This window comes from Zosterops lateralis (assembly GCF_965231275.1).
Source record: "Zosterops lateralis genome assembly, chromosome: 1".
NCBI classification, from domain to species: domain Eukaryota; kingdom Metazoa; phylum Chordata; class Aves; order Passeriformes; family Zosteropidae; genus Zosterops; species Zosterops lateralis.
Window position 1 is genome coordinate 16,253,031 of NC_139762.1, and position 19,413 is coordinate 16,272,443.

Genomic DNA, 19,413 nt, shown 5'->3' on the forward strand with positions numbered 1-19,413 from the left:
CTAAACAAAAATCAAAACACAATGAAAAAATAGCACACAGCAGCCACAAGCAAATGGATCCATGTGTCATCTGAGATTGGGCAGAGAATCAGACAGTTAACTGGATGTTCTTCTATGCCTGACCCCACACTGCCAACACTTGTAATTCTTCCTAGCCTCACAATATATTATTTTCTTACAGACACACTTCTGGAGAACCCTGGATGGAGAGACACACAGTTCCCATTGGAAAGCAGTTTCTACTCCTTTTAGCTGAGGATGTTTGAAAAATGCAAATAATACTGGCCTAAGGCCAACCAACCCCAAATTTATTCTACCAAATCAACTTAAGTAATTAAGACAAAAGTGCTGAAGGATCCAGCTCATGACTTTCGAACATCTGGGCTTTCTGGCAGTATCCCTACTTACTTTCATAATGTCTGTGACAGTGCAGCACCTTAAATTCTCCTAACAAGGGGCTTTGTAGAGAAAAGCATCCACTCAACAGAAAAATCTTTGCTTAAATGAACTGTGTGTGAACACCCACCACTATGCCTAATTCCTGTGTGAATTTCCACGGGTAAAATCATGGAATCGGGACTGACACTAAACCTGATGGTTTTATAAACAACAGTATTATTGGATTACTTATAAACTAGTTACATTCACTCCTGCTCCTCCCTCCAGCGAGTTCTAGTGACTTTGAAGGCAGAGATTCTTTAAACCCTGTTTAAATGTCTGTCACTGGGTTTCCATCCATTTGTTCTCATGCCAGTGTTGTCAGTTACCTTACTTATTTTTCTTAATAGAGCTTATCTACATGTACTCGAGTTCTCAGGACAGGCTCTCAGTCTCATGTATTATCTGTTACAATGTTCTCTGCTTATTCCAGTCATAAGTAAGTATTTTTTGTATATGGTGACCAGAATTGGGTAGTCTTGATTCCAGACTTGGGTCTTAGCACTATCTTATGAAAATACGATTTTCAATAGAGAAAGCATTATTATATGACTAGCTAGCTGTATGCTGAGATCTACAGGACACTTGCCTTTTTACATATACACTGTATTGGTTGCTCAATCTTGCATGACAAACTAATATGCAAAGGCATTGCTTTCATCATTTGCAAGTGACAGAAAAATTTATCAGCCCCCAATGCACAACTGTGCACTTAGTATTATTACATTACATCCTTTTTCTATTACTCCTCAAGGTCATTCAGTTCTTCCTGTACAGGAGCTTCCCAAACCTCCTTTATACAGAGGGTGGTTGCAGCCTTTGCTCACTCGCAGATTTCATTAAAATTCCTTAAGTAACCACAAACTTCCTAAGCTTAACCCTCACTGCACTACACAGGTTATATGCTTTGTGAAAGTCCCTTCAGTTTCCCTTATGGCCTCATTTTCCACTTCCCTCTGGACAGACTGTCAACCGTTACTGTTTATTTTTTAAAGATTAACAATTTTCATATACCATTTTATCCACAATTTAGGAGTTTTATCTCTTCAGACACTCTTTTTTTTGCTCTCTCTTGCTAAGCTGCAGGTGGAATTGCTTGTTTTAAATGTTTGCAGATGAGAAAACCCAAATGTTTTAATCCAATGTATATTTACATTGTTTTCCCATGCACAGAGGACTCAGACACAGCACTGCTCTGAAGATGACAGAGTCAAGCCAAACAATTGAGTATTTATAGGCACATACATCAAATTAGTTCTAAAAATGAAAGTAGGCATATTTAGGACATGTCACAGTGTTCAATAAGAACATTCATTAGGAATCTAAATTGAGTTGGAATGACGTTAAGGCAATTCTAAATAGCAAAAAAAAAAAAAAAAAAAAAAAAAAGGGAAAAAAATTACAGGAGGCTTCTCATCACAATTTATAAGTATTTTAAAACACAAACTCATAGGTAATTCCTTAATAAGATTTCCTTTTTTCCTCAAAGGGATCTTTCCAGATCTCTCTCTGCTTTATCAGTTTCTCTGCTGGAGGAGCAGTTGCAGCATCAATTCAGTTGCTTACGCAAAGTCAGATAGTCAGACTTGGATTGCCAAATACATTGTACCTTCAAACTCATCCAAAACCCTCTTCTAGAAATACCACAACTACATCTAGTCATGCTGTAAATTTAGGTGCAGATTCTGAGCACCAGCACAATTAATTTTTGCACTTAATAGCTAGGCTATGCACATTTATTATTAAAATAATTAGGGTTTCTCTAAATAAAAAAAAAACAATAAACTGGAAGTTTGAAAGAATTCTTTCTTGAAGGCCCCAGTAAATCTGGATACTGAAAGAGGAACTTATTGTCTTTTCCTTGCTTGAAATATAGCCTTTGATCATGGTTCATGAAATGTAATCAACAGCCTGAGGTTTCACACAGGATTTGTGTGTGGCTTGGCCTCAGGTTCCCAACAAACTCATTATAGTCTCCAATGTTCAGGAATTCAGATGATTCCTGTTAAAACACAGGCAACAATATTTCACAATCTCAATAGTTTTTCTTTAAAACCAATGTATAATGTAGGATTAGTAGAGTACTTGACAGTCTCAGTAGCTGCACTGTTCTGGCGACTTCCAAAGTAAGTGCGAGCTGCACACTGTACATCAGGGATTCCAGGCTGAAAACTTCATCTGCTGCTGCTACAGCAGCATATGGTTTCTAAATAGCTGTCCCACTAACCTAGTTATATGCCCAAAAGCAACCAGAAGTTTGATCCAAATGCCACTGGTAACACTGACCTGCCATCCCAATTAAAGCTATGGCATACACTGAGATTTTATGATTGAAGTAGAAGACCCACTTGTACACCGGCCAGCTATTCACTTTTCTTCTCTTTACCTCCAGGAGAACTTCCTTCTCTGGACTCCCATGTAAAAGGTCTATTTTACAGTCATGTCCTTCTTTACGACTCTCATTGCTACTTTCCCCTACCTGCTCTCATAGCACAGCGTGTCTTGTACACCCATTCCCTCCTTCTCTGCAGGACCTAAGAAACAACATGGCAGGGAACCAGGTGTGCTCCAGGTGTGTGCACTGACTGAAAAGAAGCTTGCAAACATGAGCCTGTGCACCAAAGGCAGACAGATTCCTGTGTAGCTGAGCAAATGAATTAGCTGGTTCCTGGGGCAAGGGTTGGTTCCCAACACCTCTCTGTGCCATTGTGAATGAGTCCAGCAAGCACAAACGTGGACACTCAAAGCAGCTGGAGCAAGGATGGGAAGAGAGAGGGAATGTGACCTGCCTTCTTGCTCAACTGTTTAAATGTATCCTCTTACTCAGCCTTGTGGAACTGTGCCCTAAGAACGCAGACCACAAGGCAGCCACAGCCCTGCATGGGAGCAACACCACCAGCCCATTCATCTCTGCAGTGTCCCTCTTCTTCTCTCTCCCCCAGACTGCCCCCTGCAAGGATGTATAATTAATTCACCCACTTCAGACACCTGCTCTTACAGACAGGTAAGTGTTCCAGGCTGGTTCACACTGGATATCTGTATTCTGTCCATGCCATGCAAGGAAAAATGGGCTTTGCACTGGCAGGAAGCTCAGTGTACAGTGGGACTCTCCCTTGAGCAATATCAGCTATAAAATTTAACATTATTTTAGAGGCAGTTGGTTTTTCAATGGTTGATCAGAGCATTTGCTCTAAGCAAAAGCTTGGTCCTGTGAGAGGACCAATAATCACTTTTTCCGACAAAAGAATAAATGTAGATTCAAACAATGATGGAAAGTTACTGCAACCAGCCATCTTCACTGGGCAACAAAAACTCAACCTTACCTTAACGCTCTCTTTCTTAGGAGCAATCGTGAAGGCTTAAATCTGATTGAGTTTCCTTTGGCAAAATCTGTGAAATAGAAAAAAAACACCATTGTGAAGATGCTGTAGTAAATGGGGAAATTTTGGTAAAGTAGGTTATAGTTTCCAAGCATAGCCTTTTTCCCCTGCAGAAGGCTGTGCAGAGGCCTTCTCTCTAAGCAAAGGAGCTCCAACTGGCATGTCCAAGATGGTGATAAACCAAAGCTTCGCAAAAATGAGTACAGAGAGTAGACATATCAAAAACATCAACACTTTATGGAACTGCCACGTTCTATCCCTGATATTTGTGGTGTAGCACTACAGCCTGGAGTGATCATTTAAACTCACTGTTTCCCAGCTTATAAAATGGGCAGTGGACATGTTTATGAAGCACTCTGCAAATGAGAAATGCTGCAGGCAGCAAGAGCCTTTTTGGCCACAGACTGGCAACACTATAAAAACTGCATATTCACTGCAGAAGCCAAGAGATGTCCAGCCGAGGATCTGTTGCAATAATATTACACCATCCATGACAGAAATATTTCTGAAGACTGTCTACTGTTTGGAAGCTCCCTTTTTTTATTTTCTGAATAGCCTTACAACATGCATTTCACAGAGGAACATTTGTTTACACTGAGAGCAAAACTGCAGTCTTATGTTCAAAAAGCAACGACAAAGTCTCTGGGTTCTCAAAACTGACTGAACCATAGCAAGCAATGGGCAATCTTCCCACCCTCTCCTAGATTAAACTTTTTCATTTCTGCCATCAAGTGCATCACCAGGGGGTCTAAATGATGACCAGTGGCAAGAGGAACCAGTGCTCCAAATACCCTCTCCCTCCATTCACCAACCAAGAGACCTCAGAGCTGTCAGCCAGGGAGCAGCTCCTGGTCTGGGACTGCTGTGCACAAACACATGGAGCTACTGACAACATACTCCCAATGAAAAATTGCTTTCTGTTCCCATCTGTATTAAATCTACTACCCAAGACCCTAAATTAATAAACAGTTGGTCACTGACATAGCAATCATTTTATTTTTCAAAGACAGACCCAGACTTTAGAACACAACCCAAACTTTAGAACAATTCAGTTGCAGCTACACTCCTATTACACTACCTCAGAGCTGAGATGTAACTGTTTCAAGGAAGATCTAACTGCAAAAAAAATTTTTTTTGCTTATGCATAGTATTTTAAGTCTGGGTAGAATGTCTCTTATTTTTGCAGAAAGAGTTTAATGGATCTTATTATTGCTGACAATATGAGTCTTAATTTAGAGAATGTACATTTTGCTTATGCATTTCAAAACTTCTTATCCTCTTCCATTTCCTTCTGTCACCTCTACAGGTATAAACATTGAAAAAAAAGATTTAAAAAAGTAACAGAAAAAAGATGATTTTAATAACTTGATAAAGAAGCTTAAAATGTGCAAAAAGGCATTTTTTAGGCATCTGCTACAAGTCAGTGCAGAGTTCAAACAGCTTTGCTAATAGCATTATTCAACTTTAATAGGCAACTTTTTCCTGTTTTTGTTAACATTCATTTTCTCTTTCCATTAAATGGAGAATAAAGCACAAAGATTACACAGAAACATCTTGCTAGATCAAAACAGAATATTGTAAGAAAAACAGTGTGAATGGTATATAAATCATTATATTTTACACTACAGCATTAAAAAGAATACTCTGAGCCATATGGATCCTCTAAAAAGGCCAGATTTACATTACTTTGAGAGGACTATGCACTAACTTCCAAAGCCCAGCTCAGTATCAGCTTAACTAATCAGAACCAGGCATATCTTAAATTTATAGCTGTTCTAACAGGATGCAACCCATCCTAGAATTTTTGGCACTGGAACAGCTGTCCACCATGCAAACCACAAGTAGACCACAGGGAAATTCTGCCTAGTCCAGCCAAAACTGGGGAGGGAATATGAGAATGGAAGAAAGGAGTTTGCATTGCTTCCCTGGGAGCAGGGAGGGAGAAGGGCTAGGAGGGGCACAGCCCATTCAGCTCTTGTACCCCTTTAACACATTCAGTAACATTCATACACGCCACATCTATAATGCTGCAAAATCATCTTAAAACTTTGCTGTGTTTCACAGGAGTGAGTCCTGTTGTCCCCCCACACCCCAAACACAGAAAAACTTAGCAGACAATCAAATTCCATTACACAGTTTTGATATTTTATGTATTTCCTCCTGTTCAAATTAAACACCATGTGGGGGGGATTAAAGTCCAATAAAACTTACTTACCACAATATGGAAGTCTTAAATACAAACACAGGAGGAAAAGTAAAACAACTCTGCATCAAAAGACAATAAATATGCCCACAAAAGGAATATCAGTTTAGCAGAGTCTTATTCAATGGTTAATTTAAAGATAAAAAAATACCTTCACAGTACTCGACAGACAGAAGGAAAATATTTACAACATCACTTTGTTCTGTTTTTTAGTGAAGAATTCTAAACATGTTCATATTCATATTATAGCAATTTAAAATATTATTATTCAAAACTAAGAGTATCTTTACTTCAGTGTAAATCAGACTTGCTCACAAGTTTAACCATTTGTTCAATCTAGCTCTGCTCTCTCTTAGGTACAAACTACCCGATAAAACCACTATCCATAATTTAATATGTAGGAAACTTAAAATGCAGAATCTAAAAAAAAGTAGATGCAACCTTCCAGCGTTACTTAGTATATTTAAAGGCCCTAATTCAGTGGCATGCTAAGCTAATTAAAAGATCCATCTAATCGGATCTTTCAAAAGTGTCCTTTAGGAACTAACAAAATAGCCTAGGTTACTAACTGCATACTGATTGCTAAAGTACCTAATGCAGCTGCAGGAGAGCCAGTCAAACAATATTTACACATGCAGGCACACATACAAGAGATTAAACACACACAAACTGCGTTTTCTTTTATCTACTTGGAACTCTTACCTTGCTCCTCAGGGTATTTAACATTTCCCAAATAGCTGGAGATCCAAGGATTTCTGAACATGGTTGCACAAACAAAGGATTCGGCAAAGAGAAACTACAATAGCAGCTAATTCTCAACCAGCCACAGCCCTTAGGCCTGTCTTAGCAATATCGTGTAGAGATTTTTCATAGCACAGGACTGGAGCTGTCAGGCTCTCGCGTCCCAGGGAGTACAGTAAATGCATAGCAATAGGCTGCAAGCCGGAGCAGCTCAAGCCAGTAATCAGATTACGAACAGAAATTAGGCACATGAATGCTAAAACAGATTGGGCATTGGTGATTGGGAGATTTATAATATTACCATTTCAAAGATCCAGCCGAATCACACATTATATTCCTGCAAAACGAATGCAGAACCTCTAAATCCTCATATTAAGAATTTAAGCAAACAAAAAAAAACCCCAAAACCAACAACAACAGAAAAAATGCCAAGAAGAGGAATAATTCCTTCGTATCTCTAATCAGGATAAACTGCAGTGCTTATTTAAGAAAAACAGCACCCAGGCTGCCAAAAAATGGACTCTGATAATCATAGCATTATGCTTAAATTTTTTGCCTAACTATTAGTTGGAACATTTAAAACAGACAAGATTTATGGAGAACATATGAGCAAAATTACTGGTGGGGGTAGGGATTTAAGGACAGACACCACAGCTCCAAATATTTTAATTCAAGACAGAAAGTGAAAAATTGCATTTAAGTACTGTCTAGCTACTCTTTTTTGTTTTTTTTTAATTTTTATTAAACAGATTTGATGAATTTTGGATTGAAGAGTTGGAACCCTTTTAATTAGTTTTGAAAGTCTGGAAATATTTGTTTGCAAACGTGCAATAACCGTGGCTCAGTTGCCCACACTGAACTACCTGATGGTCTAACACAGACACAAAGAAGAATTATATGTGTGACTGAAACAGGTCCATGCACTTAACCCCACCCAAACAAATAGGGATGTCTATCAGGTTCCCTCCAACAGACTTCTTCCCTTCCAAAAGATTTCAGCTACTATCAGTATCACAGGCTGAGAGAGCTGGGGTGGTTCAGCCTGGAAAAGGTTCCAGGGAGACCTTACAGCACCTTCCAGTATCTAAAGTGACTTTAGAGAGCAGGAAAAGGACTTAACAAGGACCTGTAGATAGGACAAGGGATAATGGCTTCATGCTGAAGAGGAGTAGGTTTGGATATCAGGAAGAAATTCTTTACTGTGAGGGTGGTGAGGCCCTGGAACAGGTTGTCCAGAGAAGCTGTAAATTGCCCCATCCCTAGATGCATTGAAGGCCAGGCTGGATGGGGCTTTGGGCAACCTGGTCTGGTGAAGTGTCCCTGGCAGGGGGGTTGGAATGAGATGATCTTTAATTCCCTTCCGTTCCAAAACATTCTATGATTCTATGAGCAGAAAACTCTCCACAGGACTGGGGTTGTCAGGACCATGAAAAGGTAGATTAGAAACACAAGGCTGAAGTTCTTGTCTATTCTAACCTGTTTTTGTGATACCTGGTGCAACAGAACCTTGATCTATGCTGGGAACCTCAATGTACAGACAAGATATGAGCAATGATGAAAGAGACTGCAAAACCACAAGTGGAAAACATACTCTATCAAAAACCTGCTAATGGCTTTTGGTTCATCATGAGGTTGTATTTAGCCTATCTAGGGCATCAAAACACTGTTCTTCATGCTAACAAGTTATTGCAATGGATAGAAAAACATGCATTCCATCTTGTCTAATGGATCTGATATTTGTTTTAATCTACTTTTTAAAAACATAGATTGTGTTGGAGTCAACCTAATCAAAGCATCTTTCCTTAGCTGATCTTTCAACAGTCCAGAGCTCCCTGGAACAAGAGTCACCCAACACAAGGAATATGGTCTTGAAGCCTCTGACTCATCAAGTAAGATTCTCTGTTCAGAAATATTTGATGGTACATACCACGTTTCTTTTCTTTGCCTGTAACCTTGCTACCTCTCATATTTAATTCTAACCCCTCCCAGCACCACCAAGAGAACACAAACCAACACTTCTGTGCACTCCTGACCAGCTGTGAAGGCCTTCATGTACTTAAGCCTAATCTATACAAAAAATGTAATCTGTTGACACAAGCCCAAATCAGCCATTAACCTGAAAATTTGGTGCTTTATGGCCTAGGCATAAGTGCAGGTGTGCTTAAAACATAAAGATGGGGCAGAACTAAGTAAGGAGCTGCTGGTAACAGTTAATGGGGAAATTCTGGACCAAGATATGTATTGATATAGCAACAAGAGACATCCTGTGCTGAAAAAATCCTTCTTTCTCAACCCTGCTTGTCTGAAGACTGTTTACCTGATCTTGTGAATTGGGAAATTATTACTTGTAGCGTTTTTAAGCACCTGTAACTCATCTGATACACGGCAAAGGAAGTTTCTGATAAAACACAGGTAAATACTACTCATTTGATAAATTGTGCGTCTGCAATCTTTAGCAAGGTTGAAGGAGAAGTTAGATTTGACAGCTTAGCTGATGCAATAGCTCAAGGCTGCCAAGAAAGACAGTCTCAGCCATCATTTCTCCTGCTGCAGGACCTCTGCTAGGTCCTGCTCCCCTAGTGACCCAGCTTGATGACTAAACTGGTAGGAGATACTCCCTTTTATTTTCGCTGCATGTGCTTTTCAGGAGGTGCCAGAACAAAGCAAAAGGCACAGGATCCTATGATCAGGAAAGGGATCAACCCTTCCGACTAACAAAAGTGGTGAGCTCAGCTCAAATGTCACCCTCCTGTCTGGCCATGTGCCCTACAACAGAGAGCAGGGGTATGGTTGTTTTTGTGGAGGGAGGGGTCAGGCTCTCCCATTTCTCTGCCATACATCATCCTCAACATTTTGTCCTCAGCATCCTCCTGGTGAATGAGGTGCAGAAGGGAAAGCACAGCAAGCTGCAGAAAAACAGAAAAACTCTGGAGTGCCTTTCACAATTGTGTAATTTTTAAATGGGTTCTTGCTTGTAGTGTTCAGATCCTGCCTACAGTACACAGTAAGAAGCCAGTCTCTACAGTTGTTCTGGCTACCATGTGGGAAGAGATATCTGTGATAGGTGCAAATAGGATTCCTTTTCCTACTGTATACAGCTGACAGGCCAAAAATCCAGGGACTACCTCATGGAACCAAAGAGAGTTATTATAGGGGAAAGTAAAATATTCAATTTAAAAAAAAATTCAAGCTCTTCACAAAAATACACGGAGTTTGGCTTCAAGATCTCTTCATGATTGGTTGGAAGGTGATCACCAGCCACAGCTCTGTGCACAGTACCTATGATTTAGCATTAATGTCACTGCTGTTGATACTGAAACTGTGCTGCTATGCAGAATCTGCAATCCCAGAATTCATTCAGTGTTGATTCAAGATGAAGGGCATGTGCCAACACTGCTTCCAATATTAAAACTCTGAGATGTTGGAGCCTTGGGGTATTACAGCAATGCTATGCACTTCACACAGAGAATATTGAACTGTAGTTAACTGACTGCTTCCATCCCTCCTTTCCATCGAAAAGGGATTACCTATCACAAGAGAAGTCTCTGTACTGGCCCTTAACCAGCATTGGAAGTGGAGAAAAACAGTAAGGGTACAAAAACAGTAAGTCACAGAGTCAACCAAGGGTATCAAGAAAAGAAGTCCTGGACTTAATATTTAGCTGCTTGTTTGAAAAGAGCAGGTTTAAGGGCACATCTTTCCCAGAAGAAAAGAAATTAATCTCCAAATACTTGATGAAGAAAGGAGAAAGAGCGGTTTGTCCTTCAAAAATGATCTAGTCTCCAGGACCTACAAGTGTGCTCAGCCAAACTGTGTTATCAAGGTTGTGTTACAAATCGGTAGTAACGTTCTTGTCCCCCTCTGCCATCATTAATTCTTGAGCATTAGCAGCTTCCAACACAAGCAAACAAAGAGAGAACAACAGTTCAGCCGTCGGAAAGGGGGCAGCCCAGCGGGAAGCTAAGTTTGCAGTCATCTGGGCTTAGAGCTCGAGGTTAAGCATGTATACATTTCAAATCTGAGACTGCTCATGAAAGACCAGCTGGCAGTTAAATGTTGTTCTGAAGCTTCCCACAGGAAGAGAAGGAAAATATCTTCCTTTCGTCTGGCAAAACTAATAGCTCTAATCAAAGCTGGAGTTTTAACGACTTGCAAAAAACACTTCCCAACTTACAGGCCTGCCAGCCCCAAAGCACTAAGGAGTTATGAACCAGGTCCCACCAAGATCAGGCCTTTTTTCCTCTTGAATTTTGATCACTTATGAATTTATATTTAGAAGGGTTTAGAAGTGATAAAGAGAAGTAGATACTTTGTTGTGACTTGCAGTTATCATAAAAGCAAAAATCAAAGAAGCCTATGACGGCTGTTTGAAGAAAACCTAAAAATAAAATAAAATTTTAAAGAAATCAACAATGCAGAGGAAAGAAAACCTGCAATGACTGCATGAAACTTTCTGCAAATATGCTACTTGGGTAAACAGGAATCCAAGCAGCACAGAAAACTGAGATGATCTGTATAACTGTAATGATGAAATCATATTTTCTTCCACTCTTCATGGGTAGAGATCTAAAGGAGCTCATGAATTTTATTCAACTGCTCTTCTGGCCAAGGTGAGCAACCTTGGAATAGTCAGTCAAAATGAGCTATGCCAAGATCTGAGATGCTGTGGATGATTGCAAGAATGAAGGTCGGAAGACTGGGCTAAAGCAGACAATTTATTTCCATCAGTCCATCTGACCTCCCCTCCCAGGCTGCAGGCTTCTTGCCTACCCCACATCACTCTGTCAGTTATTGGTATGCAGCCATATCTTTCCAAAGCAAAGTGGCAAGGCACTCCCTTTGCTTATTTCCCCTTCCTCCCAGTCTCCAGCAATCTCTGCCAAGTTGTTCAAGAAGTCAGCCCAAAGCTGAAGGACAGGTCAAAAATGTCCCAGAAGATTACTTCAGTAGTACAATCACTTAAAAGCTCAAGTCATGTCCCAGAAGCCCACCTTGCAATCACAGTATATATTCTGGGTTGGCAATCAGTCAGGTTTGTCTTCTCCATCCAAACCCCATGTATGTGGGGAAGTGGTATTTTCTCATTTCTTAAATTGAGGCCATTCATATGAACTTTAAAAATAGGATAAAGTTTCATGACATGGTGTCATCACTCCAGCAGAAAGCAAATATAATCCTTTCCAAATAATCATCCTGGAAAAATGATTTATGTTTGGCCAGTGATTGTGTTTTGGACAAATATTCAGTTTAACTTCACCACCATGTTGCTTGTGTAGTGTACTTCAAAACAGGTCATATGCAAAGGGATGAAAAAAGCTGATTAGTAAGATTTATAAAGGGGACTGAGGTTTGTAGTACAAAATGTGTTGAAAGAATATGGATGGTCTTTTTGTATTGGCTATTTAGAAATGTGCTCTGGGAAAAGGGAGAACAACAGGTATTTTTGTACCTGCACTAGAAATCCCCTTCCAATCTCCAGATTACTATTTCAGATTTCACTTCACTCATTAATTTCAGCAATTAATTACTCCTAAAAGAAGATTTTGGTACCTTTCAGTTTTATGTGTTCCAAAACACATTTCAGAATAAGGAACATGAATCTAATGCCTCCTGACATCCCTATCATTCATATCACTGTTCACAAAACTGCATGACAAGACTGTAGCATAATTAAAAGACATCCAAGGTTTTCCTCTTTAGGAGTAGGGTCAGACTATTGGAGCTCCTTCAAGGAATTTCAAAGGCCACATGCCCTTTTCTCATGTGGTAATCAGATATATCAGCAAGGCACATTATCTGAATTCAGTCACACCTATTTGTCTCTGGACTCAAAGCAGTAACAGAAGATGTCAGCTGTGAACCTGGCCATTTCCGCACTGAGCAAATGGCTGGAAAGAAGGATAAGACAGGAACTCATTTCCCAGCAATACAGACAATCTCAATAATTAAACAGCTCAAGGACTTTGAGGAGACGTGGCATTTTACCCAGCAAAACAGCAGGGGAGGGTATTTCATACCACAGCTCTCTGTGGAGCAGCTGCAGCTCAGACTGTGAAGGCACAGGGCTAGTCACAGCTCTGTGGACATCCTTCACTGGAGTCATGAAGCCTCAGTTTCTTCTTTGCTATTTCAGTGAACAAGAGCTTTCTAGGATAGGTTTCCCCATCTTCTGACACTTCTAGTCTCTGCAACCAGTATGAGGCTGACTCCTTGCCTGGAGCAGCAAGTGGCCCCATGCAGTTAGGTGCCACAAAGAGCCCTGCCACACTACTGAGTTTTCTAGCTGCTCCTGAACACCTCTGCACGCCTGTAAAAGCCCAATAAGGGAGCAAAGAGAGGCATGCATACCCCAAGGAAGAATTTATAACAAAGTTCTTTGGCTCTTAGATAGTCATCTAAGGAAAACACCAATTCTGTTTACCACTACGATGTGATATTTCACAGGCCACATCCTATGCCTGCATACTTACCCTGAAATATAATTTTTCAAGCCTCAGGCAGACAGCAACCTTGCAGACAAGAAATCCATGACCCCAGCTCCCATCCTGTTTATGGCATGTTGCAATGCTTTCTCAGAAAATTAAATATTTATTAAAAGAAAAAAAAGAAAAATGCATGTTTTATTCAAGAAATGATGGTCAAGGTAGGAGACAGCTCAACAATAAGCACTGTCACTGCACTATGAAAAAGGCACATGTACAAAGCTTAATTTGCAACCAGCATGTCTAAGCAAAAATTAATGAGGAAAGAAACTCTAAGCCAGTGATGCTGCAGTTCTGGAGTCTGTTCTCTAGAGAGCAGGTTTAAATTCATGGCAGCTATAGCCTTTTTCTCTTTATTGCCCTCATTCACTCCCAAGGCCCCTGCAAAAATCACCAACATTCTTGGTGCTCAGGGGGGTACCAGGAAGTTAATCACAAGTCAGATATGAAGAGCCTTCCCAGAGCTGCCTGGGAATGTTTGCACAGCATCTGCTCGTCTAAATCTACAGAGATTACATAAAAGGATAAACATAAATACTTTTTAAAAGGCTTCTTCCATGTGAAAGTCAGATTTTATGAGGTGGGTATGAAGCAACCTAGCTTAGTCCTGGTCTGTACATAGACAGTGGGTGCCAATATTCCCCTTCTTCTGGGAGCAAGATAATTGCTTTAGCTAATAAAAATCAGTTTTCCAACAAAAGGCATAAAACTGCATTATAAGAGAGAGAAACAAGTCCCAAAGTCATAAAAAAGAGAATAAATTAGTTCCTCTTAGTCCAGGTATTCCTCTGAAAGCAGGCAGCACAAGGAATGAAGACACTTCCCAGCAAAGGCCCTCACAAAGTGTTTCAGTATATGGACTGACAGCATGAACTGGCATCCAAAGGATATAACCATGCACGTAAAAAGACACCAGGAAGAGAACTACAGCTACCAACATTTACACAAAAGGATTTCACTTTTTAAAGCCACCTCTAGCACAATTCTTGATCTTTGCCAGGCAGAGTGCAGTGCCAGTGACAGCTGGGCTCAGGCAGCAGCAGCAGCTCGCTGTCAGCACCGCAGAACTGGGTCGTATCTCCCGGGGTCTGCGCTGGATCCGTTCTGGGCTGCGCGTCTCATGCAGCATGTCCCGTCCCCAGACACGGCTGCTCCAAGGCTTGCCTAATAAGGCCACGTGTGAGTTGACTGGCTGGCTTGTAGGTCACCCAGTGTTTACCTTGGAGCCTCCGAGCCAGCCCCCCCTGCTCCAGGGTACTGCTGCGCCTGCAGAGCCCATGGGACCCGTGGGACACTGGCGCTGCTGGGCAGGTGAAGCCTGGCCACCACTCACAGCTGAGGGGGACACGCTTTGGCTTCACCACAGGCAGCATGAAACTGCAGGGAGTGAAGGTAGAGTTTCCACCACAGTGCACTGTAGGACCACTAGACTGAAAAAATAATCAGGTTTCTCGCTGCATGAATTGCTCAAAAGTAGGGCAGCAGCGTAGGTACGAACAGCCACCTTCACAGCTCCAAGGCAGCAGACAGGTACTTGTCAAATACCAGAACCAAGGGAACTAGATGAAAGCAAGGCAGAGATACTCATTTGAGCGCTACTATTTAATTATTTATTACTCTTGATCAGTTATGGTGAGATTCACTGCAATTCAGACAGATGGCTTCAAAAGTAATAACTTACCCTCCACAAAAATAGCTTTCTGGACAAATAAAAAAACCCCTTCTTCTGCTGCTTGCCTTGTGATTCAGTCTATTTTCTCCTTTACACCCCTCCTAAGGCAAGTTCAAGATGCTAGATTTGGATACTGTCCTAGCCTCTTTCCCAGCAGTCTGAGGAAAGCCACGAGACTGCTCTGCGGTCAGAGCTGGCAGGCAGAGGAGCAGCACAGGTCACCCCCTACCAGGGCACTGCCACCAGACCCCTGCAAGGGGCAGGCACAGTGGCTTTTCCCTTCAGGTCAGTATAGACAGTGCATTCCCATCCTTCATCAAAACCACCTTTTAAGCATTAAATACCTAACTATCAGATATAATGATGTATTTATCAGCAGCAGCTAGAAAACTGTCTTGAGAACAGGAGTAAAACTAAACTTTGATTATCATCCCACGGAAGTAACCAAACTATCATAGTTATGTCCTGTTCCTGCTATGAACCTGAGGTTCACGATATTATAACTAAAGAGATAACATATATGGCCCATTCACTCTTAAAACAGTAAATGTTAAAAAAACAGCTGATAGTTTGTAAGCTTAGCCATTATCATTTTGGGCTGAAGCTGAGCCCAGGTGCACACACAGATCTTGGCTCAGAATTGCTGATTTCCTGCTCAAAGTCTATTCTCACCCAAAATATGCTTCACTTATACAAAGAAATGGGGCACACACATTCAAAAAAGGGCCAGTCAGACATCATTACACAAAGGTAAGTCCTAAAAAAAGCCAACTCACTTTGTATCCAATTTGCTTAGATCAGCAGTACAATATGCTCTTAGGGATATCAATAATGAATGCTGGAGGAAACTAAACAACACACAAGGAATGAGAAGAACTGCTGTGTGAGCATTAGACCTGTTAAGAGTTTTGGGATGAAGTCAAGATAGCCCTGAACTATGAAAATCAGTCACATTTCAGACATTTCACAGACTTTCAGGCTGAGATGAGAGAAAAGCTATCGGACTTGCATTTGCTTCAAGTCTCTCTGAATACACACAGGCAAATCCAAAGTACCAAGGGAACACTACTTCTCCTCTTGGTAAAAAAGGAGAATCTCGGTAAACTTAGACACATCCAGAAGGGAACACTGACACCCTCACAGGTGACTGCTTATTTGACACCAGTTAATTTAAGATCATTTGTGTAATTGCACATGAGCAAAGGCTTTCAAATGCTTTTATGCTTTCACAGTTTAATTTTAAATGGGAGATAATGTTACAGCTGACTTTTCTCCATTTCAACACTCCCATTTTTCATCTTTGCTCACAGACATTAGGAATTCCAAGACAGGCTTCAAAAAGAATTTCGGAAGTACAGCAGTATCTCCTCCCCTGTGCTAAAGATGAGGGGAAAGGTAGAATTAACATTTTTTAAAATCTGTATTCTAAATATTTTAAAGGCAAAAGGATACCTAAGTGGTAGGCAAGTCACCCTCATGAAGAAACCTCCCTTTTTCACTGCTGAGGACAAAGCATAGTTACTGTACTCAGTTAAACCTGACTGGTGCAGAGCTAGAGAGTAAAGTTCTCATTGAATTTTTCAAGAGCAGGCCAGAAAAGCAATTTCAGCAAAATCTGTATATGCATATCAAAGGTGATCCTGAAAGAACAGAATAATGGCTCACATAAGACCTCTGCTTAAATCAAGGCTGAAGAATATTTTCCACACTCAGTCCCCCAAAAAGGCCACCTCCTCCAGTAACCTTACAGGAATCAGCTGCTACCCCAGCTCTCAGTCACACGAGAGGAAACACATCCACCATGTAATCACCAGTTATGTGCTGCAGGCACACATTCACTGAGAAGACAGATGGGGTTTCAGTGAGGTAACGGGGAGGTGTTCTTCCCCTGGTCTACAGATGGTCAGTTCAAGCTCAAAAGTAAAACATCATGACTTTGTTGAAATGAAATGAGAAGAGAAAACAGCCTACAAATGAGAGAACAAGGACAGTTGCTTGGGGAGCCAGGGGGTTTGTGATAGTCCAGGTTCTCAGAGCCACCTCATCAGCATACAGGGAACAGCCCCCAGGGCTGGTACAGTATTTATGCCCTTGTGATGGCTGGAGAGAAGTGCCTAGTCACACCCCAGCTTTTACTGACACACAGAGGAGCTCAGCTGCATTAGCCCTAAAGCTCCTCTTCCCCAGACTAGAACCACCTCGCCCAGCTCCATTCCTTTTAGTCTCCCAGCTCTCATCCTCGTCAATCCCTCACTTCTGATTTTATTTCTGCTGCCTTCTGTATATTTCCACATTCCTCCTATACCCCATACTATAGGTAATCCCACTACATTTCTACTCTTCAGTGTTTCCAAAGGTATTTCCACTTCTCCCCTGGCTCTTCTAATCCCACTGCAGATTCTCCCATTAGAGATCCAGCCTCCTCACTGGCTCTCTTAACCCACTTCATTTCATCTCCTCCACAAACCTGATCATCTTTTTGAGAAGAGTTTTGTTTCCCTTCTCCAGGGGATTTCAGTAAAAGTCTGTCCAACCTAGCACACTTTATTAGAGGAGAACTGATTATGAGAAACTAAGGAGGTGTATTAGTGAGAGCTGAACCAACTGCAGTGCACAAAGCTTAACTTCAGCAGCACACTATGGAGCAGGTCAACAACCGGAAGCTCACAGTGTGAGCATGCTGGTATTTTTGGACATTTTTTTCTTGCAGGTAACTTCCCTTCATCAGTCAACTTGTTTGTCCCATGAATAGCATCAAAGGAATGCTGCACTGTTTGAAGAGAGGCACTAAGCATGTGTAATGGAAAGAGACATCCCTTAAAAAAGAGAAAAGACAGGCAGCTTGAACAAATTAAGAGCTGGAAAGAATGGACTCCCTCAATGTCTTAATGGCGATTGGTTATTACAGTAACACACCAACAACCAGTTACAGAAAGGGTGCTGGACTAGATCCTTGCAAAGCAAAGAAAAAATACCTTGCCTTGCAAGGTATTTGTCTAAAAGTGAGGCAAAATCCCTGCTGAGGAACAGTGTATAATCATCAAAATCAGACATGCACAGCACAATGTCTCCCAGCATAGTGGGACACAGCCCTGTGCCAGGTGATGCTACAGAATGCTCAGTCCCTGGGCCCTGTCACATGTGAAGAGAGCCTGATGCTCAGCTGCCACAGCAGCACAGACCTCAGGAGGGGCTGCAAACCCCAGCAGGGAAATGGGGTATGTTCTGCTGTAAGACTTCTCTCGGCCACCACACTGCACTTTCTCCAAACCCAGGATCTTGCAGTTCTCAGGAGAAATGAGACACTGCAAGCTTTGGGGAATTCTGGGGTACAGGGACCCTGAGAGGTTTTTCTGTTAAATGCTCCATCATCCTCACATGCAGCCTAAAGGCTGGGCCCACAGTTTGTGATTCAAGCAATGAAAGGCAGCTGTCCATGTACCTTGAGAGAGCATGTACTGGACAGACACACATGAAATTGAAATTCATGCACCAAGTTTATTGTCAGCACAGTGTCCTATCCACAGAGTCTACAGAAAGGGATTCTTATGGCATAAAGACAGTCCTTCTTCCTATACCAGGGAGCCATTTTGGAACTTCATTTCAGCCCATCAGCACTACTGGCATATTTACTATTAAGTTCTATATCTATATTCCACACAAAGGATGTTGAAGTCCAAGCCAGATGCTTGTTTTCCTTGTTGCTTTTCTATACCTGTCCTGACTTCTAAGTGGTAATGGAAAAACTGAATAAAATACAGCAGTAGAAGAGTTAAGCAATCCAGCAGCTTCTCTAAATGATTTAACAATTTGTAGTCCAGTTGAGCATACACATAGATTGTTTTAACTTTAAAAAAAATCAAATTCATAAATAGTCAAGTAAACAAAAGTAAAAGGCTCAGTGAAGGCTACATTTTAGGACATTTAGACTATCTTGTAAATATACTGTTTGCCAGTGGCTGTAAGTCAAACTGCAGCAGTATTTCAGACTGCCATGGAAAGTATGCCTGCTTTAAAACCCAGCACAAGAACTTTAAATTCCTGACAGCATGTGGCCATGCATGAGATCACTATGAAAAGCTGCAACACTTTCTTGAGCTCTTTTATTTTTGTTTCCTGAGAAGTTTGAAACTATAATCAGCAGCTTATACCCAAAGTCTAGATGTAAAGTCAGCACAGGCTGGACTAAGTCCAGGAGTTGCATTAGTCCACAATATGCAGGAAAAGAACAAAATCCTATCCAAGGAGATCTGGAGCACTAGAATGCTATTTACTGAAGGCTGAACAAAACAAGAGGACTGCTCTAGTGAGGACACTATATGAAGATTTCTATTGAATAGCATAATTTCATTTCTATAGTCAAATTCTCACTTTCTGCCCTCAAGGGTATGTGCATATGTGTGAAAGTATTCTATTAAACCATTTGGCATATGTAAGTTCTCAACTGTTTACTTCTTTGAGAGCTTTTTTTGGCTAACTATTATCATTATTTCTTGC

The 19,413-nt window shown here is 41.1% G+C and overlaps 1 protein-coding gene across 13 annotated transcripts in view; it reads right to left on the reverse strand.

The window, feature by feature from the left end:
• The window catches only part of SVIL (supervillin), a 101,260-nt gene that overhangs the window by 60,779 nt on the left and 21,068 nt on the right, over nucleotides 1–19,413 (reverse strand). For all 13 annotated transcript variants that reach the window (XM_083858222.1, XM_083858223.1, XM_083858217.1 and 10 more), the window contains one exon: nucleotides 3,762–3,828. In XM_083858222.1, the coding sequence (XP_083714348.1) occupies nucleotides 3,762–3,828 (67 nt within the window). The remainder of the gene's footprint in view (nucleotides 1–3,761; nucleotides 3,829–19,413) is intronic.